The sequence below is a fragment of the Notothenia rossii genome, assembly GCF_949606895.1.
Source record: "Notothenia rossii genome assembly, chromosome: 2".
NCBI classification, from domain to species: Eukaryota; Metazoa; Chordata; class Actinopteri; order Perciformes; family Nototheniidae; genus Notothenia; species Notothenia rossii.
Genome location: NC_136904.1, coordinates 78,877,829 through 78,902,946, shown reverse-complemented (window position 1 = coordinate 78,902,946; position 25,118 = coordinate 78,877,829). Strand labels below are relative to the sequence as shown.

General features: G+C 39.5%; 1 protein-coding gene across 1 annotated transcript; it reads right to left on the bottom strand.

The window, feature by feature from the left end:
• Window positions 1-5: 5 nt before the first annotated feature.
• Window positions 6-23,769, bottom strand: acvr1c (activin A receptor type 1C). Its single transcript, XM_079667187.1, has 9 exons — window positions 22,772-23,769; window positions 9,957-10,187; window positions 6,719-6,949; window positions 5,241-5,471; window positions 4,979-5,146; window positions 4,217-4,373; window positions 3,547-3,671; window positions 3,267-3,397; window positions 6-2,657 (listed from the first exon to the last, which is right to left on the bottom strand). Exons 1-9 carry the CDS (start codon window positions 22,839-22,841, stop codon window positions 2,532-2,534), a joined length of 1,470 nt encoding a protein of 489 aa, XP_079523313.1. The 5' UTR covers window positions 22,842-23,769; the 3' UTR covers window positions 6-2,531.
• Window positions 23,770-25,118: the final 1,349 nt, after the last annotated feature.

The following is a 25,118-nucleotide window of genomic DNA, read 5'->3' as shown; positions in this document are numbered from 1 at the left end:
ATGGAAAGAGTTCATTCCATGAAAAACTGTTCATGGTTTATTTATTGTCACTTTTATACAGAATAAATAGTGCAAGAAGACAAATAAATGCAAAGGCATTCAAACAAGGCATGACATAAAATGGGTTCACTTTAATCTAAAAATATTGGTCTAAATCGGTTTGAAAGTCTAAAAGCAGGAATTATTTTTAAGAAAGCAGCATTACATGTGAAAACATTAAGCAATTTCATACACAATATATAAAAGACACTAGTCAGTAATTGCACATGGTGCTCACGCTTCTTTGAATGATAGATAAGCATTTTATATATGATATGATACGATAATACTTTAATGGTCAGATCAAGTCTGAAATTTGACTTGCATCACAGCAGCTCCATGTGTAACATCAACATAGACAAATATCAAGACACAATACATGAAGAAATAAACAACAAACAATTAACATAACAGCTCAGATATCTATTGTGTGACCTGATTAATTATCTGAGAAGCATATAGGACACAATACACAACACAAAAGCTTGGCTCAGCATAGATCGAACATCAGATACAAAATATTTATATTTACAAATGACACAGGCGAAGCCGGACGCTATTTGACTGCATTTTCAATATTCTACTGTAAACTGCAACACACAAAATAGAATGGTCCCATGATTGAAGTCAACAAATCATTTCATAGAAAACAGAAAATATATACTTTTTTTTCAAAGCAGCGAACAGTCTACATAGCCTATTTTCAGGCAACACAGCTGATGCTATACACCAATAATGGTTAACCCTTTATAACAGGAGGACATACATACAGTATGTGTCAACACTGAGCAGTGACATGGAAGCATTTACCTTGCCTTAGCCACTAAAAGCATGAACATTAATTGAGGATGAATAGATGGGAAACATGGGCCGGCACAGCACCGGTTAAATCAACAATAAACGATTGATCAGAGTTGCATCTTTAAACACATAAATCATTTGAACTTGAACAATATGAAACAAGTACACACACTTTGACACATGTGGGCAACAGGCACACATGGTATGCAGATTCACCAATGTGCACCTTCCCTAATCCTGTTACGATAAGGCCTCTTCAGACCAAAGCCTTGCTTTGGTCACTCAGACTGTGCTCTTCTCCTGTTATTTTCCTCATGTTTTACGATTTTTAAAATGTGTTTTTAACTTGATCAAGATCTGATCTTATATTGCTCATATTGCTTTTATCCTAATTGCTGTTTTACATAAACAGTATCAGGCTTGTAGGGTGAATTGTTTTCTTACATAACTACCTAGTTGTCAAGCCAATGTTAACAATAGTCAAGTTCTGAATTCTGCAGTAAGGCAGCTAAGAGTTTTTCATTTCAATAAAATTCTTCTAGTGTAAATTAATATATTTAAGAAATATAAAGCAAATAACTTTTAACCATGATGCAAATTATTTAGTTTTTCAACAACTCTTTACAGCAAAATGTGCAAAATATATGAAGCAGGAGCTTATGCACTTCCCTTTAGGGTGTTAAATCATATATAATCTAATCTAAGAGAGACAGCTTTATCACTTAAATTTAAGTGAAAACAATAAGTCAGTGCAAATATTTACAAGGTGGCGCCAGAGTAAAAGTCAAGCTTTTAACTAACCAACCAAATGTAAGGGGTTACTCCGATTATATTAGGATAGGCCAAGTCTTAGTTTGTCAGGCTTTACTTTTGTTTTTGTTTTGATCAGCCCCAGTTATACTATAAGTTGGGGGATCACCAAATGTATTAGGGTTCATCCTCTGGGGACCAGGAAAGTCTTTACTTAACTTCATCCATTCAAAAGTATTTGGACTAACGTATAAACTCTCATTGCCATCCAATGTGGATACAAATCAATAGTTGGATAGTAACATTTCACAAATAAAAACACTTGGATATATTCACATTTAATATATTAAGCTAACAGATATCTTCCAGTTGGATACACACAGCTGTATTCCTGTACAGTAACATTTCCACTAAACACAAGCAATACAGTGAACATTAGTATACTGCAATCACTTTTTAAAGCACTTCAAACACTTTAAAATTCAGATGATCAGGGAAAGTCTGTTAATAAGCTTCCAGTATCATGTGTGATTGTCAGTAGGCACATAAGCTACTCAGCAATACTGCATTTGTTACAAGATATGGCACAAAAATACTACAATGTGCAACTTTAAGCTTTGGGCACTTAAATGTCTGAGGTAGCAAAATAATCTGTTTATTCATTATATATATTCTTATTTCTTATAGCACTTTCTAGCGACATTTCAGCTGTTTGGTTAACTGTTTTGAGTGATTGTCTATGTGCAAAGCAGCCATGGACACCCCTACAATACTTTGGCACCAAAAACAGACCTGAAGTTGCTCTCTGAGGGTGAACAATGTGGTGGTCTCCTGAAGAGGGCAGCCTCAGGCCGTTAGAGAGAATAACAGTTACTGTGACTCTGTCCTTCGTGTTGCACCAGTGCCAGCACCAGTGGTGATCTGCAGGGCAACAAATGTACTTAATCTTTGACGTCCTTGCTGAAGGACAGCTGAGAAACAGTTTTCTTGACCCGCAGAGCGGTGAGTCGAGCAGCAGGGTTGGTGTACCAGCACTCTCTCATCAGTTTTCCCATCACACGCAGAGCCTGGTGGGTAACAAGCAGACGGATGAAAAGCGAAAACGTCAGAGCTGCAGTGTCAGCTTCTTACTTTGTGCAACATAAATACCAAAGCTTTGGTAATTATAAAAAATGTGTTACATTTAGTTTTCATCACTGTCAAAACAGACGTTTCTTTTGGAATTCAGTTCACTGTTTTTTTTTATCAATTCGGGACATACTACGCTGATAAATACAGTGTTCATCATTTTAAAATGCCTAAGCGAAACAAATGTATTATTGATTGTCTTTCAAAGCTTTTATCAAACTGAACTGAGCTGAGCTGACGACAGTGCCTTCAGTCTCCAGTGAGGGGAGCTCCAACTCTTCCTTTACTCACTTAGCGAAAATGATCATTGAAGTGAAGTTTCAGAATGAAAAATGTGCTCATTAATGCAATGAACACGTCTACTGCAAAACAAAAGTGCCTGTGTTGCGATGAACAAGATTTTTCTTCAATAGCATATTATGGCATGTTGTGGTTTTGTTTCTGGCATTTACACATTTATACATACACTCATGATAAGTGAGCATCATCATAAAGTTGGTGAAAAATAAACAACATGAGGATACATCAGTTATATTTTCCTGTCTCACCTCGCAGCTCTGCCACTGGTTAGGAACGTTGGGTCTGAGTTTCTGATCACACACCACCTTCCTCATGTCCTCGATGGCTGGATCAGAAGGCACCAGGTCATAATAAGGCAGCTGGAAATCTTCATGCAGACCTGTGAAAAAAAGGACATTTGATTCATCACGCCTGTCCTTATCTGCCTTGTGAAGACAGGACTGATGTACAGTGTACTAAAAAACATGAGGATATAACCACCCTTAAATAGCATGCTATGGGCAAATAAACATGGTCCATTTAAAGTACCTCTAACAGAGCATCTCCGAGCCAGTTCCCAGAACACCAGGCCCAGAGAGTAGATATCCGCCCTCTTGAATGACTCAAAGCTGTTCATATGGAATGACTCATCCAAGATTTCTGGGGCCATGTACCTTCAGAGGACAAAATGATTAAGACCTAAGTACTTACTTCCTAAACCGACTGGAGTGTTAGTTTGTTTCACCATGTTCTCTCAATTAAAAATCGTATAAGGGCACTTGGAAAGCAAAGACATCTGCCAAGGCCACTGCTTCATGCTGCTACATGTCTAAAACAAGTCCAATGAAAATGTGGCCGGTAGTTTTTGCGTAAACATTCTGCCAAACAAGTCCAACAAAAAACAAGTTGCTTTGTATTTGTGACTCTAAAGACATTTAAAGATGATGTTTCAGGAAGCTCAAGGGACAAAGACATCATCTTAAAAGCACAACACTGACAGCACTTAAACCACTTCTTTGTTTTTGTTAGGGCCAAATATAAGTCTTTAAGAAATATAGACTAACGTTTAAATATATATATATACAATACATGAGAACTGTGTAGGAATGGCTATAATCAGGCCATACTGAGACAAGGGTCTTAAACACTCTTGAGGTAATTTCAGTTTATTTTCCTGTTTCTATTTGTTGTTAACTGTGTGTTAGGAAGTAAATAAGACCTCTTGGTTCCCACTCTGTGGTTGGACGGTATGTCGATGGAGTTGGTGCTTGAGTCGTGTTTCACAGCCAAACCCAAGTCTGCGATGACTGCGGTGCCGTTATTCTTCACAAGGACATTTTTCGACTTCAGGTCTCTGTGGGAAATCGCAGGTTTCCCTATAACCAAGAAGGCCACAAATAAAGTATTTTGCTTCATACGCATACTCAACATGTTGCATACAGTAATGCTATTAGGATAAATGAAGTAAAAAAGAACAATTGAACAAGTGTTTTGTAGTACTCTTACATACAGTATAATGAAATCTAGTCAATTCATCACCGCCATGAATGACATTTATGTGAAAAAACCACACAGTTGAATTGCAATCGGTTTACTGAGCAAAAGGAAAGGAAAGTAATCACTATGATTTTATCTAATTTATCTAGCCAAGTACCAAACATTAGCAGGGTTATATGTTAGATGTTCTATATCTGCTCAGAGAGATTATTTTCTCGACTAAGCGATAATGTTTGATTCTGTGAAAGACATTTTTGACATTGCAGAAACTAAACTAAACAGATTTTAAAGTAATCTTTAGCTGCAAGCCCAAATTGCAGCCTCATTTATACATCGTAAACAGCCTTGAGGTTTCACAGGCTGACTGTCACTGCTGGAATCTGGGGTGAGACAATTCTTTACTATAGTTGGTTTATTGCACACATAAATGCTATAACAGTTTTTATCATTCATAAACACATTCATTCACTTTTTACAGCCTTACCTTGTGTTCCGATGATTTCCATGTGGAGATGTGCCAGCCCACTGGATATGGACAGAGCAAGGACGATCATGCCTTCCAAAGAGACCGTGTACCTGTTCAGGTAGTCATACAGGGAGCCTTGCTCATGGTACTCTGACACCAACCAGAGCTGAGTCCACGAGCCATTATCTGCAGCACACAGCAGATAATACAGATTGGCAGGTTTATCTCATAACTGTAATCTTAACTTCATTGAAATTGGTAATTGTCCGTCATTTCTTACCTTTGTTGTCCGCAGCAATGAAGCCTAAGATGTTCTCATGCCTGAGCATGATGGTCTGATAAATCTCTGCTTCACGAAACCAGGACCTCTCGTCTCTAGAGGAGAAAATCTTCACCGCCACATCCTCTCCTCGCCACTTTCCCCGCCACACCTCCCCAAATCGACCCTTCCCAATGGTCTCCTGCAGGACAATGGTCCGAGCTATAGTCCGCTGGACCAGCAGGGGCAGGCCTAAGAAACACCAGCAACACAATTAACTGGTATTAATACACAATATGATACAATACGATATAATACGATACGATATGATAATACTTTAATGGTCAGATCAAGTCTGAAATTTGACTTGCATCACTATGTAACATCAACATAGACAAATATCAAGACACAATACATGAAAAACAAACATTTAACATAACAGCACAATCACTTAGAGAAAACATGCTCAAAGACCCTTTAGCATGCATTTGATCTGGGATTTAGCTCTGTCAATGACACACAATTGTATATTTCCATTTCACAGCATGCCAGATATATTAAAACACAAGTTACCAATATGGGGGTCATTTTAGACTGTGATATACATGTTTTAAGCAATTTTAACATCGTTGCAAAAACGTTGCCAGGATCACACCATTTTTAACTCGGAATGCTTTTACAAGCTTTTATTACTAATCGCTTGGACTACTGCAATTCTCTTTTTACTTGTCTCCCTAAAACATCTTTAAAGAAATTGCAATCCATTCAGAATGCTGCAGGACCACATTTCCCCAGTGCTGTCATCACTGCACTGGTTACCTGTGTCTTTCAGAATTGATTTGACTTCTTTCAGATGTCCTTTTAAGGCTTTACAAGGTTTTACATAACCTGGCCCTTACATACATCAGTGACTGTGGAGGCTGCTTTCTGTTTTTATGGACCCAAACTGTGGAACTGCCTCCCATCGGATCTTAGAACAGCAAACTAAATTAAAGACCTATCTGTATAATTTGGCTCTTCATTTGGGGTAATTGTTGTGGTATTATAAGCTTTATTTATATAGCACCTTTCCTGCAAGATGCTGCCCAAAGTGCTTTACAGATACAAATAATCCAATGGGAAGCTCTTCCCCAGTTTGGGGCCATAAAAACAGAAAGCAGCCTCCGCAGATGTCTTGTGTAAGACTTTCAGTATGAGAGGATCTGAGTGTCCTTGTAGGGTCATACAATGAAAGCCAGTCTGTGATGTATGTAGGGGCCATGTTATGTAAAGCCTTGTAAATCATTGAAAGCACTTTAAAATCATTCTGAAAGACACCAGTAACCAGTGCAGTGATGACAGTGCGGGGGAAATGTGATATATTTTTGTGTTTGTTAAAATCCTGTAACTATACGAATACAATTATGTAACTATTGAATTGTATTTGCTTTATAGTTATTCAAGTCTGTCAAGATTACCCAGTATGGGTCATTATATCAGATAAGCGCAATCTCTCTTACCTGATCCAGAGCCCGATGTGCTCATGTCGTAGATGAGGTCTTTGAGACATTTGTCTGATGACATCAACATCTGGTCATCCAGAGGTTCCTCCAGGTCCTGCTTGTGGGCCCAGCAGTGGCTCTGGACCACCACCACACCCAGCAGGACCCCCACACACATCAGGCATGAGGGCACCAGGATCACCGCAGCCAGCTGCAGCCGGCTCCAGCCCGGCTCCTCCAAAGGCCTCTCTGCGCATATACACACACACACACACACACACACACACACACACACACACACACACACACACACACACACACACACACACACACACACACACACACACACACACACACACACACACACACACACACACACACACACACACACACACACACACACACACACACACACACACACACACACACACACGATGTAGCCAACATTGTTAGCATATCAATCATTGATCCCTATAATCTATCTCTATGGGCAAATAATCAGTTGATTGTGAGTGAACTTGCACCCTCTGGTGGTGAATAATATTTTTTTTGTGTTTCAGAGAGAGTGAATTAATCTTCTTAATCTTAGTGGACAATAATTTATCAGTGGTGCAAAACTACTGCCAAAATGTGCTGATGTACTGAAATACAAAGAAAAGCTCTTCTGACCTTAACACAAGCACAGCAAAATAAAGCTGTCCAACATCGTATAATTTAGAGAGATGGAAATTGTACATTTGGCAGATGCAAAGTTTAGTCTGCCAAAGCATCATAACAATTTATTATTGCACATAAATGTCATTACTTAAATGTAATGAAGAGATAAGTGACTGATCAACAACCTCACTGTGAATAAGTAGTGGGTTTGGAAAAAATAATGTAACCTGGTGTTTTTTTTTAATCTCTGACCTTCATTCTGTGTGTGGGTGGACAGGTGAGACGTGGACACAAACAAAATAGCAGAGGTGGTGAGCGCTACAATAATATGAGATTCAAAGAGTGAACACTGTGAGAGCATTTTAGCATAACCAAACTTTGAAATGGCCAACTTTGATTGCTATAGCTTTCATATTAACCTCAGGAATAATTTCAGGAACGTATAACACTTCCAACAAACAGTTTCAACATCATTAATGCAGCCCTAATTTATGTTTCTTCAGCCCTTCTTATCTTCTCCTATCCCTAAGGAATAAAATGTCCACACCATGAGGGACTCAAACATGCAACATCTGCAGATGTGCAAAGCAACACGTCCTGAACTAAACCACAGTTTCATAAGACTTCTTTAACCTTTTACCTAAATACAGATCCTGTCCTTGTGTCCAACTCGAGCCCATCATGACTTGACATTACACATTACCTTAAAAACAACACTCTACTCTCCTCTGGCCCAGTTGCAAAATACTGTATCTTCTATAAACTGCTACTGCATAATTGACAAGAAAGGCATCTCAGCAGTCATTTCTTCTTTAAAGCAGTTGCTTTAACGCACCATTCACACAAACGTGAGATTGAGGAATAACAATGAATACAATTAAGGCGAAATTAGATCTATGAAAAACACCAACTACATAACGTAATCTTTAACTGCGAGTGCAGAAGTCGCAGACACAAACAGATATCACCTCTTTGTGTTTATAAAATAAATAGCAAACTGGATGAAGTCATAGTCTGATATTTAGCAAAGGGACATATTGATTCTCATTCACAGTCCACACCATCACAGCTGGAGTCTGCAGTATGTTACACTTCAAACCTCCTGTGTCACCTCTACATTTGATTTACGCAGCCATCTGACTCTAATTAATTGAGGTGAATTCAAATAAGTGGGGGATGAAACTCTTCTTTTCTTTCCATGTTCCATTGTTATTCCTTTTGTGTCTGTTATTTCAAATAAAGCCCTCTCACTAGACCACATTGTTAACCTTTTGTACGATTACTGTGGGTGCCCAACCTGAATAGATTTTTAACACATTTTTGTTTCTTTGTATACCTTTACAAAGAAAGGCTGCTGATTAGAGCTGGAACAGCAGGACGATTAATTGACTAGTTGATCAGATAGATAATTGGTCATGCTTAATAATGTATCGCGCAATATCCATAACATTTCCTGTTTACTGTCATCCTGTATCATGTAACAGAAATGAATATCAATGCCCTTGAGATTGTTAGTTAAAGAAAACACAACATTTGAAGACTTCACTTTCACTATTTTATGATAATGGATATAATTGTTCAAGTAACTTGCTTGTAACTTAAAAAGACAATCAATCCTTCACATCAAACTTTTCAGATTTGATTAGGTATCTTAGCTGCTCTTTCAATCCCTTTCCAACTACTGCAGTGACATCTTTATCTCAAATATTTGTGTTTTTAAGCTAGTGGGCCTATACACAGAATTTAAATTGCCATGGGCTCGAACCGGATAAACACATGTATGTATCGCAGCAGTGTAGCACAAAAAACCCACAATGTTCCCAATGTTTAGTGTAACTCCAACCTCACAGTGCACTCGGCTAAATTGTCTACTCACAGGTGTAAATACTCCCCCTCTGCTTTGAAGGACAACTTCTGGACAGATGGCCCATGAGGCAGCACGAGCACATGTGCTGACGCAGCATTTATTTATAAATCAGTGATGGGAGGGGGAGAAATTCCTAACCACTGTCCCTTCAACCCCGCAGGATTTTGTTATGTCACAGGATCTAGTCGGATCAGCATCCACATCGTCTAGCCAGGGCTGGAATAACTGAGAAATCCAACAGTTGTGCTGCTGTTGTCGAAAAAATAATCGAGAAATATGACGTCGTCCGAGTCACTGTCTGAGGAAATTATTTATCTATTATTTCTGTCTCTTTTTTTCTTTTCCAACTTCAGGTAAAATCTTTATGGTTTTAAAGGTCCCCTGGGTCTGTTACTTTAGATGAAAATAAGGAGCCACTCCCAATGCCCCTATGCAGGATATTTGGTTAAAAAAACACAATGGTGCTCTAGCAAATCGTTATGACATCATAAAGTGGCAAAAATCTGATCAGCTCATTTTCAGACAGGTTTTTATATAAATGGATCAGGACCAAAAGTGAGCGAATCTTTTTTCCTGAAATTTTCAGAATCTCTTTAAGCAGAGGGGACACATGTTTATGTAAAAAAAACATGAAAACGTGGATTTTGCATAATAGGTGACCTTTAAAATAGGCTTCATCCATTAAAGACAACCAACGATTGCATAATTTCAGAACCATCATGGTGGCCGTACCTGGCTGCAGGTGCAGAGTCTCATTGTTGCAGAAGTCAGTGAAGCAGCAGTTCCTTTTGGAGACATTTCGAGAGCTGTAGCAGAAGACCTGACCCTTCATCTCCGAGGGAGACAGGCACGACTTCACCGTCTCCTCCTTCCCCTCGATCAGCATCACAGAGTTCCAGCAGGCGCCGTCTGCGGCCGTCTCACAGGTGTGGTTGGTGCAAAGCTGGCACACACACCTCAGACCTGGTTAGACAACAATTTGCTCCATTAATTAATCGAATTCTAAGGGGGCAGGGGGGAGAGGACACCAGACTAGCAGCTCAATTCACATACTGCCAATACTAGTGGTACTAGCTCATTAGAAGCATGATGCTGGTCATGTTATGTAAGAAGATTCCTCCTCTTAAATGGCTGGAGGTGCAGGGACCAGCGTAATGCATCTTAGTTTAACACCCAACTAATCTTGTGTTCTTATAGAGCTACTGTCATACTTTGTTTTATAAGACGTTAAGTGATTATTACGAAAATGTGCACTGCCTGCTCACTGGAAAACCTGGAAATAAACAGTAGGATTATAGTATATTATTAAATTAATTATTTTAGCTGCACTACATTAAAGAGTTAAAAAACAAAATGTCTCCACAGTGTTGACTTGTGGAGAAATAACTTCAAATGGGTTTTTATAACCCATTTTAAGTTATAAAACATATTCATCAGAAAGGTTACAAAAAGGCTGTATTTTGTATTGAATAATGTTGGATTAGATTAATTATTGTAACCCCTTCATAGTATCAGGCTTTTTAGTTTGCTAAATTAACAAAAACCTTTTAGTTTAATAAATGTATCAAAACTCACCGGCCTTATAAGACAAAATCTAATGCAATCCAATACAACAGCACTGTCATTAATTGTATTTTTTACAAAGTTTAAAGATTAAGAATTGTTGACATTAACAACAACCCAAACAACAACAATACCCCATACGGCCTGCAATAGTGTTAACCAATAAAATAAAAATGGATTTGTTTTGTAAAAGGATTTGCAAAGATTGTAGAGGTGTACCTGATAAAGAGGCCAGCGAGTGTACATTGTTAGGTACTTCATGTAGTGTTTTTTGAGGTTAGAGGGTTTAATCCCATCTTAATCTAGTTGTAGAAAAATTAAACAGATAGCTAGTTGAATTTCATCTGTAAAAAAATGGTTTAAAGTGGACCTATCATGCTATATTTGAACAATATATTGTAGGGCCATACCTATATAAAGTATATAAATATAGTTTTTTTTTCAAAATACCAAACAGATCCTCCATTTTAGCCCTGCCTCATTTTGCTCTATTTGCTCTTTTCCAGCCCTGTCTTTTCAGGGGGCTAATTCTGTGACGTAGCTTTAATGCAAATGAGCTGCAGCTGACCACGCCCCCCCTGCGGGAGAGGGGAGCGTGCTTTGAGATCAGCTGCTGGGCTGTCAGAAGAGGGGGAGAAAAAGTGATCTCCGTCCTCCGTGTTTTTTTCTTATATGATTATATAGAGTCATTATTCATTTGTTTTAAAGCTCAATAAATAACAAAGAAGACCTTTGACCGGCACTTTCTAATTTTTTCCGGAAGATTTAAACTTTAACGGACATGTTGACCGGCGAAAAAAAATCTAACTGAAACTCTGCCACATGTTCCTTGGAAGAGGCGGGGAGGTGGGTGTTTGTCATCTGCTGGTGGCAAACCGGAGAGAATTACAGTGCTTGCCTCGACGGGGAAGGATTGCATTGAATTACAGGAGCAAACGCTTGCCTTGGGGAGGGAGAAAAAGAGCCACAGCGGAAAATAAACAGATGGGCAACCATGGCAACCATGCGCGGGAAGTCTTCTTCGCTGCTTTTGTGGCAGACTACAGCGCCACTTACAGGCCTGGCACATGTACTACAGCGTCTCCAGCGCTTTCGAGCGGCAATGGCCGGCCGTGGCCCAACCCATCATTCCCCTGATAGGTGGAGAGTTGGTCATATAGGCGGAGCTCCTCGTTCCTGACGTCAGAGAATTTTCAAATCTGTATCAGTTTGTATCAGATCAGTTGCAGCCTCGTTTTTAGAGATTGGGTATTGAGGAAAAGAGAGAGGGTTGTGTTTTTCTGACACTTGATGAGTTCCCTGACACACCGGGGACACATATTCATGTATAAAATACGTACAAAAGTGCATTTTGCATGATAACTTTACCTTTAACTTATAAAAACTCAGATGTTTTAAAGAACACCTGGCTAACATGACACTGTAGGAAGTCTGATATAGTTCATACTTGAGACCTGTTGAGAGGGACTCCTGGATTTTCTTACTCATCCCAAAACTCCATGTTCTGAGGTTATTGCAATAAATTAATGTGCCACTGAATGTCACACAATAGAGGCACAACAATACTAAATAAAGTACTTCGAAAAAACATCCTAACTTGTGATGATCAGTGCCTTTGAAGCTTTCAAGGAGGCAACTAAAAACCACAACGTTTTAAACTTTAACCTGAACTTAATATTTTAGCTTATCCCATAGTAATTATAAACCCTTCAGACAACCAGTGTTCAAAATATATAAACAGATTTATCATTAAACTGTGTGATTTGTGTTTTAAAAATCAGTTTGTTGAACTTTCTACCCCTAAAGGCCTGGAAGTGTGGCAATCTAAGCATGTATACTGCACATGTATTGCAATACTCTTTCCAAGAAGGAAAAATAAAACATTAATAAATATTTCCCAGATCTTGACAGATACATTTCACAACTGGAAGAATCTTGGGATGATGGTCAAAGTTCATGCTGTGAACACAAGAGACTCCTTTTCTTCTTTTACTGCACGTGAGTGTGAATTAAAATGTTTATGGTTCGAAAAAAAAAAAACCCAGCAACCTGCATCTTGTTCCAATTTAAACTGAGTACTTTAGAGCAAAAGAATAAATATTACCTTGATTGTGTTGGAATCAGTCCCAACCGTTTCCTTAGATATGTTTGTTTTTTAATGACTCACAAATGTGTAGTTTCAGTATTTTAATTTGCTCAGTTTTTCTGAGAACAGCTGGGCAGTGTAGTAAATGTTACTCATAAAATAATGCGTAGTGCATTTTGGGACTATTTAAAAGTCCAATGACATGGCCATTTCTACTGATCATAATTCCATTGTTGTGGTCTACTAGAATAGATTTACATTGTTCAATGTTCCAAAATCACATTTGTTTCTCATACAGCATCTCTGTATAGTATGTGTATTCACTCTCTGTCCTAAACGACTTGTTGGAGCTCCTGCCCCCCCCTCCCTATGAGCCCACTGTGCTGATTGGTCAGCTCGCCCACTCTGTTCTGATGAGTCCACCACCGTTACAGTGGAACATCAGTGATTATGTGTTACAATGAGAGTGTGTGTGTGTGTGTGTGTGTGTGTGTGTGTGTGTGTGTGTGTGTGTGTGTGTGTGTGTGTGTGTGTGCGCGTGCGTGTGCGTGTGTGTGTGTGTGTGTGTGTGTGTCTGTGTGTTTGTGTGCTCAGGCTGAATTTTGCGGTGTCTCGCTGTCTCAGGCTGAGTTCAGGCTGAGAAATCCGCGGAGCCGCGGCTAAGAAAATATAAGGCTGAGTGAGTGTGTGTGTGTGTGTGAGGAGCTCCATGGATTGGTCCATTTGGGCCTGGGCATGGTTACGTCACCATACTCAGGAAGAAAAAAATGGAAAAAGAAAAATCTCCAATGAGGCGTTCTGGGGCAGCATAGACAGGTCAGAACCGAACTGTGTTTTACTCGCTACAGGGCGTAATTTGAGAGTTTGTGACTTTGCAGACCGTTTACATGCAGAAAAAGCTACATAACACACAAGGGGACGGGTAATAACCGGAAAAGCATGACATGGGACCTTTAAAGCCCTCGATTTAATTTTTGTCTTTTTGTGTACCGACATTCAGAGAAATCAACAACATGCAACTTTGTTTTTAAGAAAGTTTTCTAAGCCCCTACACAGCAGTCTACGGAGAGATTTTGCGAGATCTGGCAAAACCCCTTTGCGAGATCTGAGATCTGGCAAAACCTTTAATTTAGCTCAATGTACTTCCTGGTCAGATCGGCAACACAGAAACCACAACAATGGAGCGGTTCATCGATTTTTACTTTGAGCTTGGCCTAAAATATAAAGATATAACATCAGTGCTTGGCAACAGGCACGGGTTTCACATAAGTGAAAGACACCTCAAGAGAACACTCAGAGCGAGGGGACATGCACGTCGCAAAGCATACTCTGAGCTGAGCTATTGACAGATTTGAATTGCGTGGATCAATAACTCATGAACATAACGTTGTAAAAATACAAGCAACATGACTTTACAATTATAGCAAGGTAGACAACAAGCTACAGCGTCGTTTCTATCAGAACAGTTCAATACGCGCCGTCAAACATCAATAATTGGTTCACAATCTGCAGCTGGAGGAGAGAGGAGTGCTTAGGGACCGTTTACAAACTGCAACGCCGAAAATATACTCATAGAAAAATTCAATAACATTTGTTTAAGATGTAGTGCTACCAAAATCTCTTAACACGTCAATGGTTATGTTGTTGTTACAGTATAACACTTATTTTGAATAAATATGCTTTCAAATATTTTTCAGGCTTTTTTATTTGAAACTATTTGAACTACTTCAAATTGTACTTCTTGAATATATATGTAGGCAATACGTGTTAATAAGCCCACATTTTCTAACAAATCAAACAAAGAAAAAAAAACGGTTACATCACAGCTCTCCATAGGGTTCCATTCATTTTGATATTTCAACTCAGTTAAAACAGAAGCTTCAGATTGCTTATAATAAGAGGAAATATGAAATATATGTTATGTAAATAAGTTATTGACCTTTTTTCCTATCAACAACAAAAGTGTGGGCTTATTAACACATATATGTTTAAGAAGTACAATATAAGACAAGCGCAAGTTTAATTTGTGGGCCATATTTCATTATACTTTTTAAATTAGCTGAGGGCTGATTCAAAATGGCCCTTGGGCCGCATTTGGCCCACAGGCCGCAGTTTGGACAACCCTGATGTAGTATGAGCAGCAATGTACTATGATTACTATTGACTTTTCTTCCCGACTGTGTGTGTGTGTGTGTGTCAAGTGTCATGTCAAGTGTCCTATTAGAGTTGCCGTATGTAGTTGTCCAATATGGCGGACCATCTCGCACATGCGCACTGCAGATAGGGCAGGGCGGCAGATCGGGTAGTGGTGACACCCATAACAACTGGCGGGCTTACTCAGAAGTAAAGCAGTCCTTCCCATGGCGTAAAGCATGTCGCAACACTGTCGTAACAGCCTTAACACTGTATGCATTGCCTGCATATGTGACATCTCCCCTTTTTTCCTAGTTATTTCATTTTAAAGAGTTTCGACAGATTAGTCACAGCATCATCCTGTAATAGTAAACAACAGTCATACTGTGATAACAAATGTTCATTCAGTCGTACTGACCAACCAATAGTGTCCTCTGAATACAGGTTAACTTCACAGATTGTGTTAATAAAGATGGGTAACCAATACCTTCAGTAGTGCTGTTACGAAATAAGATGCAAGATGCAAGTTTTCTTTTCTAAACATTGCAGCAGTAATATCACATTTGTACATAACATTCATAATAAACAGAAATCAAAATTCAGCAGACTCAGAGTCCACCTGTGTTTCCCTATTCATTTTCTCCCCCCCAAAGGCCATAGGTGTTTTTTTTCTTATTCACCCCGAGAGGTCATTGTGAAACACCCAAAAAACTCCTGTCTACAAGTCCAACCTAGTGGACTAGGACTCCAAAAACCCCATGATTTTGGGGTAACTTTATACAACGAAAAACATAAGCCACAGCTTTGCTATCATTGCAGTTTAGTCGGGTTTATATCCTACATTGGATTTTTATGCATATAATGCTTCAGCGAACACAGGAGGGGGCTTGGCTGTCTACAAATAAAGACGGCTCATTTTAATTCTCCCCAAATATATTGAGGCTGAACCTGAACTTTGAATTCTCTGCTCCCATCATAATCTTGGCGATCTTGTTAAAATCGTGAATGCAGAATTAGAAATACTATATAACTAGTTTGCGGTTAATAAATAATCCCTTAATGTGGCCAAAACAAATTACATGTTATTCAATACAAAGTCTGAGAGTAGAAATTACTGCATTAATTGGATTTGCAATACCGAGATAGAAGAAGTTGGTGCATGTACATTTGTAGGGCTGCTTGTTGACGAAAAACTAAATTGGAAGCACCATATAAATTATGTACAGACTAAACTGTCAAAACAATACGTATTTTGTATCATACTAAGAACATTCTTGAGGAAAAAATACTCTTTATAACAGTCTATTTCTCCCTTAACTTTACTACTGCTCTGAAATATGGGGAAACACGTACTCAACACATCTACAAAAAATATAACATCCCAAAAAAAAGTATTACGAATAGTCTGTGGTGTTGGTAAATATGAACACACAACTCCCATATTTAAAAAAACTCAATCTATTAAAATGTGTTGACATTGTACAACTTAAAACAGTGCTGATTATGCACAAGATTTTCAAAACAAAATGCCTAATAACATTCAAAAGCAGTTCCAAACCACAGCGTGAACATATGAATGTAAAAAAAGTCACTTGAAAATAAGTATTCACAATGTTTATATGCAATTATGCATACATTATTATTATTATTATTATTATTATTATTATTATTATTATTCATTTTCCAAGTACATGTGTACATATGTATATATTTATATATAGTATTTTCATTTCCAAAAAAAGATAGTTGAAACTGCTTGACATGTGCAGTAAATGTATATATATGTATATATGTATATATATGAATTTATTGTTTTCCTGCCCTAACTTTTATTTAATTTTTTCTCCTGTTTTCCTTATTTCTTTGTACTCCTTCATTTCTATACATGTTTTACGCAATAATGCCGATGTTGTATTAGGATGATGCACGGGAGGGCTACTTTACATAAGCTATGCTTCAACCCTCCCGCTTCAACTAATTGTATTCATCTTTGTGTGTATGAATTATACTTTTTTTGCCTTTTGGATGAATAAAAATAAAAAATAAAAATAAAAATGACTTTCAGCTTGGGGGCCCCCTAGTGGCCGCGGGGGCCCTATGCATCTGCATAGTCCGCCTATAGGAAGAAACGGCCCTGAGACTGTGTCTCCTGGCTGTAGAGCTGGTAGACGCCTGGCACTGTGTCGTCAGTTGTAATAAAAGGCTTGTTTTGCTTTCTCACTCGTGTCCTTTTGTTTGACAATCTGTCTGTTAGGCCATTTAGGCCGTAGATTTTTCTCGAGTGTCGGGAGCGTCGTTCTGATCTTTCTCTCCATTAGCAGTTCTGCTGGACTGACTCCTGTGGTAGTACAGGGAGCGGATCTATAGCACATAAGGGCTATCAGCGGATCTTCCTGGCGAAGGATTCTCTTAGCGGTCTGTACTGCTCTTTCTGCTTGACCGTTTCCTTGAGGATGGTGAGGACTAGACGTGATGTGTCTGAAGTCCAACCGCTTGCCAGCTCCCGGAATTCTGCACTGGAGAATTGGGGACCATTGTCACTCACCACCTCTTCAGGAATTCCGAACCTAGCAAAGGTCGTTTTAAGTCTCTGGGTGACAAGGGTACTGGTCGTAGATGGTAGTTGTAGTATTTCCGGATACCGTGAATAGTAGTCTGAAATCACAAGGTAGTTGTGCTTGTTATGTTCGCAGAGGTTGAGAGCGATTCTTTTCCACAGACCATCAGGCAGCGGTGTGCAAATAGGCGGCTTCTTTTGTTGAGCCCGCTTCTGCTCCTGGCAACTCTTGCATATGTTGACAATGTTCTTAATGTCTACAGAGAGCCACCAAACTGATGCATTCGTCCTTTCTCTGCATTTTGAGAGCCCCTGGTGTCCCTCATGTATTTTCTGCAAAATGTCTGCTCTCAGTGACCCCGGAACCACGATCCTGTTTCCTCGTAAGACTAAGCCATCAGCTTCCGATAGCTCATTTTTCACTTTGGTGTAGCCCCTGATGTTCAGTGGAACATTACGACTGTATTCAGGCCATCCTGTCCTAATCAGCTTGATGACAGCCTGAAGCTCAATGTCGGCTGCTGTCTCTTTTCTGATATTCTCCATTCTCGTTGGAGATGCTGGGATGCCCTGTATCACTGTGGCCAAATAGCATGCCACATCTTCTTGAGTGTCAGTCTCTTCCTTTGTCTGTGGGCTTCGGGACAGTGTGTCGGCGACAACAAGGGTCTTCCCAGGCACATGCTCTGCTAAAGGTTTGTACCTCATGAGCCTCATTAGTAGATGCTGACAGCTCAAGGGGACGTTGTCTAGGCTTTGTTTGTTGATCAGTGGCACTAATGGCTTGTGGTCGGTCTCCAGCCTGAACTGATCCAAGCCACATAGATACTTGTTGAACTTCTTAAAGGCCCATACGCTAGTCAAGCACTCTTTTTATATCTGGGCGTAGCGTGTCTCCGCTTCTGTGAGAAGCCTCGAACAGTAGGCTGCTGGCTTCCACTCCTCTTCATGGAGCTGGAGGAGGACCATGAAGACTTCAAGGCCTTCCAGCCCCTGCAGAGTCTCTAGCATTTTCCGCTGGAAGATCTCAGGCGCACTGGAGATCCCGAAAGGTAGCCTTTTGAAACAGTACCTGCCAAACGGTGTTATAAAGGTTGTTAATTTACAGCTGACTGGGTGCAGTGGGATTTGCCAGAACCCACTTGCAGCGTCAAGAGAGGAAAACACAGTTGCACCACTTAGCTTGGCAGTTATTTCATCAGAGGTAGGTAAGATGTAGCGCTCTCTTTTTACTGACTCATTTAGTCAGGACCATTTCATTTAAAAAAGTTGCATGACATCCAGGATTTAATGTCTTCAAGGCAGTTTAATAGTGGTTTAACTGAATATGAGTTATTCTTTTTAAGTGGCACATATATTTGGCAATCGTCTGCATAGCAATGGAAAGCGATACCGTGCTTCCTAAGAATGGACCCAATAGGGAACAAATACAGGGAGAATAACAGGGGGCCTAACACTGAGCCCTGTGGAACCCCACAAAGGAGAGGAGCAGACGAGTCCCCAAGGCTGACGCAGAAAGTCCTACCAGTCAGATACGACCTAAACCATTCGAGGGCTTTGCCCCTAATGCCCACCCACTGCTCCTTGATGACACCGTTCTTCTCCATCCTCTGCAGTTCCTCTTTTACCATCTGTAACATTGGGAAGGGCACACAACGTGCTCTATGCACTGCATATGGTTGTGCCCCATCCTTTAATTGGATTTTAGGTTCAGTTTTTAGTGTGCCGTGCTCACCATAGGCTTGAAGGTGTTCACTGGTAGTGAATTTCACTTCATCAACACGCCTCACCAGGTTCATCTCCACTGACAGATCCCGGCTGAGTAGGTTATTGACACTCTGGCCACGGACTACATATGCTTCAAGTAGGTAGTTATTTCCCTTGTAACTAACTGTAGCATTAAAGCGTCCCAGACACAACAGTTCACCTCCTGGGCTGTCCAATGGAATGTCAGCTGGTTTCAGTGTTTTTGGTGGAGTGAGTGTGTAAAATGCATCCTCACATAAGACGCTGACATAAGGTCCTGTGTCAATTTTAAATTCCATTGGAGTAGAATCCACCTGGAGCTGTGCTGTCCACTGCTCTTTCTCCTCTGCACTGCGCACTGAGCCTAAGAAATAAGTGGTCTGCTCAGCCTGTACAGTCCCTGTGACCTCATTCACTGATCTTTTGCTGTTTCGGCACACTCTGGCCCAATGTCCTATTTTATTGCACTTGTGGCATGTAGCTTTAGCTGCAGGACACCCTTCTTCCCTGCTATGCTGTGATTTCCCACATTTACCACATTTCCTTTCACTTCACCCCCATTTTCTGTCTTTTGACTTGCCTTGATGTTGTTGGGGTTTCCATATGTTATTTTTTTCTTTGAATCTCACCTCCTGTACTGATCCCAGTGTGTCTTCCTGCAGACTCACTTGTGCTGCGACCTCCTCTGACTGCCTGACGGTCCGTATCGTCAGTGCTAGTGTTAGGTCCGCCGTTAGCTGCAGCCTGCGCGAGAGCTCTCTGTCTCGTAGCCTGACGATAATTCGGTCGCGGATATTCTCATTTCGGCTTGCGCCAAACTCAGTGTTCCGATAGATGATACAAGGCTCGGATGAAACCCTCTGTCTTCTCCCCTGGCCGCTGGACCCACTGGCACCACAACGGCAAAGTCATCGCCGTCATCTTCTTCGGCAAAAGTAAACGACTTAAATATGTTTTCTGCCTCCTTGCCCATGGCATAAATCAGGCAGTTCACCTGCACTCTCCCGTCATCTTTGTCGAGTTTAGTAGCGAGTCTGTACCGCTCAAAGCATTGCCTCCATTCTGGCCATTCAGTCGGCTTATCAAAAGTTCGCTGGGGGATTAAACGTGGCCATTCCGCCGTCTATATTCCTTTACTTTGTCTTATTTATTTCCTGTGACTCACCGGTCACTTCTGACACCATGTAGAATGATCGAGGGTCGAGTATCATTTACGACTCAGGTTTATTCAACAGTAAGTCAAGACATTACAGTAGTCCGAAACATAACAACTGGCGGGCTTACTCCGAGGTGAAGCAGTCCTTCCCATGCCGTAAAGCATGTCGCAACACTGTCGTAACAGCCTTAACTCTGTATGCATTGCATGCATATGTGACAACCGCCCGCCAGGACCCAGGTTCGATTCCGGCCTGAGGTCCAAAAAAAATTATTTAATTTTCTTTTAATAATATTAATAATCTCCCGTTCATCGCGTCCATTCGCGACCCACATATCACATCTCTACCCCACACTTTGAGAAACGCTGCTGTAGACGGTCCCTAAGCACTCCTCTCTCCTCCAGCTGCAGATAGAGTGCCACAGTGACGCTACCTAAAATCTAATCGATAGATTTATGATTAGAAAATTATAAAAGTAGGGTAGACATGTGGAGATTATCCGACTGAACAAAAGGTGACCCGTGTCAACCACAGACCTTAGTTCGAGCTATTTTTGCAAAATCCTACGATCTCTCAAAACATTTTTTGTAAAAACAAATGTATAGGCCTACCAATTTTTTTTTCCATCTCCATTTCCCCTAGGGGGCTCCGTAGCAGTCAGACAGACTTCGAGCAATAAAAGAGATTGGCATTTTAGTTCCATTATGCTTTAACAGCATATTTGGGAGTTGCTTTGGCAAGCAACAACTTTTTGAAGCACATTGATTGTCAACACAATTGTCAATGGCATGTGAGGTGGCAGGGAGGTTATTACATTTTTCTTATAGTTTATACAAATTAATTGTTCTTTAGAATAGGTGTCATAAACAGCTAAAGTGTTTAGTTAGGGAAACAGGAAATAAATGACAATGTTAATCTCTCAAAATATATCAGCAAAAACAACATACTGACTATTGAATGACTATTTAAACATTTTAAAAACTCACAAGCATATTCTTCATTTTAATGAAGTATATAACCCAAAATGAGGGCACCTTAAAGAAAACACATTGCTGATCAGCTGAATGTTTGCGTTTAATTTATTTGACAAAAGTAAGTGTTCAATAAGTGGGGTTCTATCACTTATCTATTCACTTCTTATAAGTTGGTGATAATGTCTTATTTAAAGTCTGCACCATTTGTAGCCAAAAAAAATGGAGGTTTCAGCACACTGCAACCGTTAACCTTATCAAATAGAAAAGCTTCAGTCACACACCTATTTATCAGAGCAGGGCAGACACAGACAGCAGTACATAAATCACAGGTATAATTCATTAGTGAGGAGGAAGAGGCTTTGTTTTGACAACAAGCAGTGCAATTTATTTGCAATGCATTTTATAATACAGCCAACCAGCCTTCAGACCGACACTTGCAGTATCAATAAAGGTTGCAACAAATAACAATTTAATAATTTAATAATCTAGCTTTAAATTGTAAAAATAATTATGACATGTGCAAATCACAACCTCTAAATCCCAAGATGCTGATTTCAAATGGTTTATTTTTTGTATGACCAGGACTTTGAGACCCAAAGATATTTAGTTTTCTATTAAAAGTGAAAACAAAAAGCTTCATACATTTGAGAAACTAGCCAAACACACTATGTTCAGGTAAAAAAAACAAAGATATCCCGCTATATAAAACCATAACATTTAATATCTTAAACTCTTTTTTTACCCAATAAGTGACACCATGATTTGAGCTTAAGTTTACAGCATGGGTACTCACTGGGAAATGGTAACACTCTACATTCTGAAAGTTTGGGATAAATCCCAGAACTGCCAAACACTTTTTGACAAAGCACTCGATGTTTAAATGTGCGCTACTTTGGGCAAACACGTGGTCAATACCACATGCGACATAAACGGAACAATGTTCAGGCCTTGCCAAGGGACGTTATTATTTAAGAAGAAATAGTCTTTGCCTTCAGAGCTTTAAAAGCAACATAATTTAAGCCTAATGCGGATAAAAGATTAGAAGAAAGAAGAGAACATTTATAAAGGTGTAAAGTTGAGTTTATTGGTAAAGAAAAAGTCTCCTTCAAAGTTAAATAAACATAATTCATGTTGTTTGGGAACATGTTTAGGGATATGGACGATTTAATCTCCCTGAAACAATATGAGGGATTTCAAAAGTCAACAATAGTTAACTATTAATCTCAATAAACCAGCCATTTGTGAGGTAACATTTGTACTAAGTCACATAACACCTTGATTTAAGTGTATGCTTTAGATAAACCTAACGCGGTGCAGTGCAGGTACTGTACCTGCGGTGAGCTGGGCGACAGACAGGAAGATCAACGCCGCTTCAACGCTCTGCTTACCGGGACGAACCATGGCAAGAGCCGCATCTGCTCCGAGTCAGACCCTCCGTCACACAGCTAGTCTACAACAACACACACCATCTCTCATTGCGGTAATGTCCGTGGTGCATGCATCTCTCAAAGATGCTCCTCAGTAAATGCGGAGAGGGAAGTGTGTTCGCATAGAGAGGTTTGCTCCGCCTCTGTTGACGGGAATTTTAGAGGATTAGTGCTGCAGATCTCTGATAAAGACATGTGAACGACGGCCAGAGTGTGTTGCACATCCTTTTAACAGAGGGTATTATTTAATCCTGAGTGTTACAACGACAGTAGGAACAAACAGCAAAGGTAATGTGTATGCCAACATACTAGCTACATCAATATTTTGTCTACTTTGATGTTTTTCAAATGACCTTTTTTATCAGTTTGTGGGCACTTGGTCAAGGTAAAATGCTGCTGTTCCATTTATTGTACAACAATTATCCTATCTCCTCTAAATTCCCATTAAGTAGAGTGCACATAGCAGATTATAGAAGACAATTTTTCAATTTAACCAACGATATTTCGGTATTCCTGTGCTGGAATAATACCTGCTTGGAGTTGTCCGTCAGTAAATTGGTTCTCGTTTGATAAACACATCTATATGAAGGAATACATATTGTATGAGCACATTAAAAAATAAAACAACGTCTTGAATCTTGTTTTTCACACATAAATCACCTGTAGAACAGGGCTGCAAGATCAGGCAATAATGTGGGACCAAATATTAATGCACTTTGGAGGAATGAACTCATTTTAAAGTGTGTTTAATTGGCTGTTTCCAACTTCGCCTGGTTGGTATCCAGCCATCTCCTGCTCCCCTGTTGCCTTTACAATTCCTCTCACTGGAGGAGAGCAGAACTCAGGTCACCAAAACAGAAGAACCCAACAGCACTAACATCCCATCCAACCAAGCAGAGAGTAAACACAGGAAGTCTGATTTACATTAAGCTCAATGCAGATGTTATAGCTCAACTCACCTGCATGTAATACGTTATTTACTGCAGGCCATATGGGACCAAGCTGCTTGGGCTCCATAGCAACAACAGGTGCCAGTGTCACCAGGGAGAATGAATAAACTGTCACATGAGCACAACATTTACCGTTTCCATTTAATTACAGCAAAGTCTGCAGTCTATGTGTAGTATATAGTGATACATTACATATTCTACTCCACTATCAACTAACACATTTATATCTACAATTAGTGATTTCAGGAACTTTGTTTCTGTCCTGGGACAATAATACTGTGAAATGTGTATGAATAATCCAGATCGATTTTTTTTTGTTTTCAAGTTAGCCATACTAAAATAATTTGCAATGATTCATAAACAGATCATATCTTTCCTTGTCTTAGTTGTTAGTACATAGAAGTTCACAGCATGTTTACAAATCCATTGTAAAAATGGGTAAAACACGATGGGATTTAGAAACTGGAGATTAACCTTTGTGTTCTGTGAGTGCAGGATGGATCAAATGACACTGAATATAGAGACACACTACGTAGAAAGCCTGAACGCTGTTGATAAAGGCAAGCATGGTCTCAGCACTGTCAGACCTCTACTGTTAGTGTTTGTGTCATCTGGCTCATAACTCCCCTCGCATAGTAATCAGTCTGAGAAACATTAGGGGCCCAGTTTCTGTTTGACATCTGCCAAGATACCTGCTGCGCAAGCCGTTTCAGTTTACAGCTGGCAGGGAAAACCCCTTTGCTTTTGACATTTTCTTGATGAATTGAATTGTCAGTGAAGATGTCAAGCTTTATGCAGCAAAGAGGTATACATACATGCAGATTAGTGAATTAATTAGGTGTAAACCTTTAACCAGTAGTGTCAAAAATAAAGGCTGCAATATAAATGTGAGTTTTAGCTTCCTTTGTAAATCCTGCACATTGCACATTTCTTCTCCAACCTACCTCTTTTAAATCAGCACAGCTCTTCACTTTAAATACAGTATTTAAGTATTTGTCATATCTTATTATATTTGACTGAACCTTTTTGCTCACATTATATTTTGTGTAAATATTAACTTGTAAAAATAATCTCAAAATAGTGTTTTTAAATAGCTGTTATAACAGTACAATTGTATTTTATTTATACCAAAGCAAACTCCTCATATGTGTAAACCTACTTGGTAATAAAACTGATTCTGATTCTTTGGAAAGGTACATGACTGAATAGTTAGAAGGGGATATATGAGGCTTGATTTGAAACCGGTTGAGAGTACTTAAAACGACATTAATTATATTAAAGATCCTCAAAAATAAACAAGT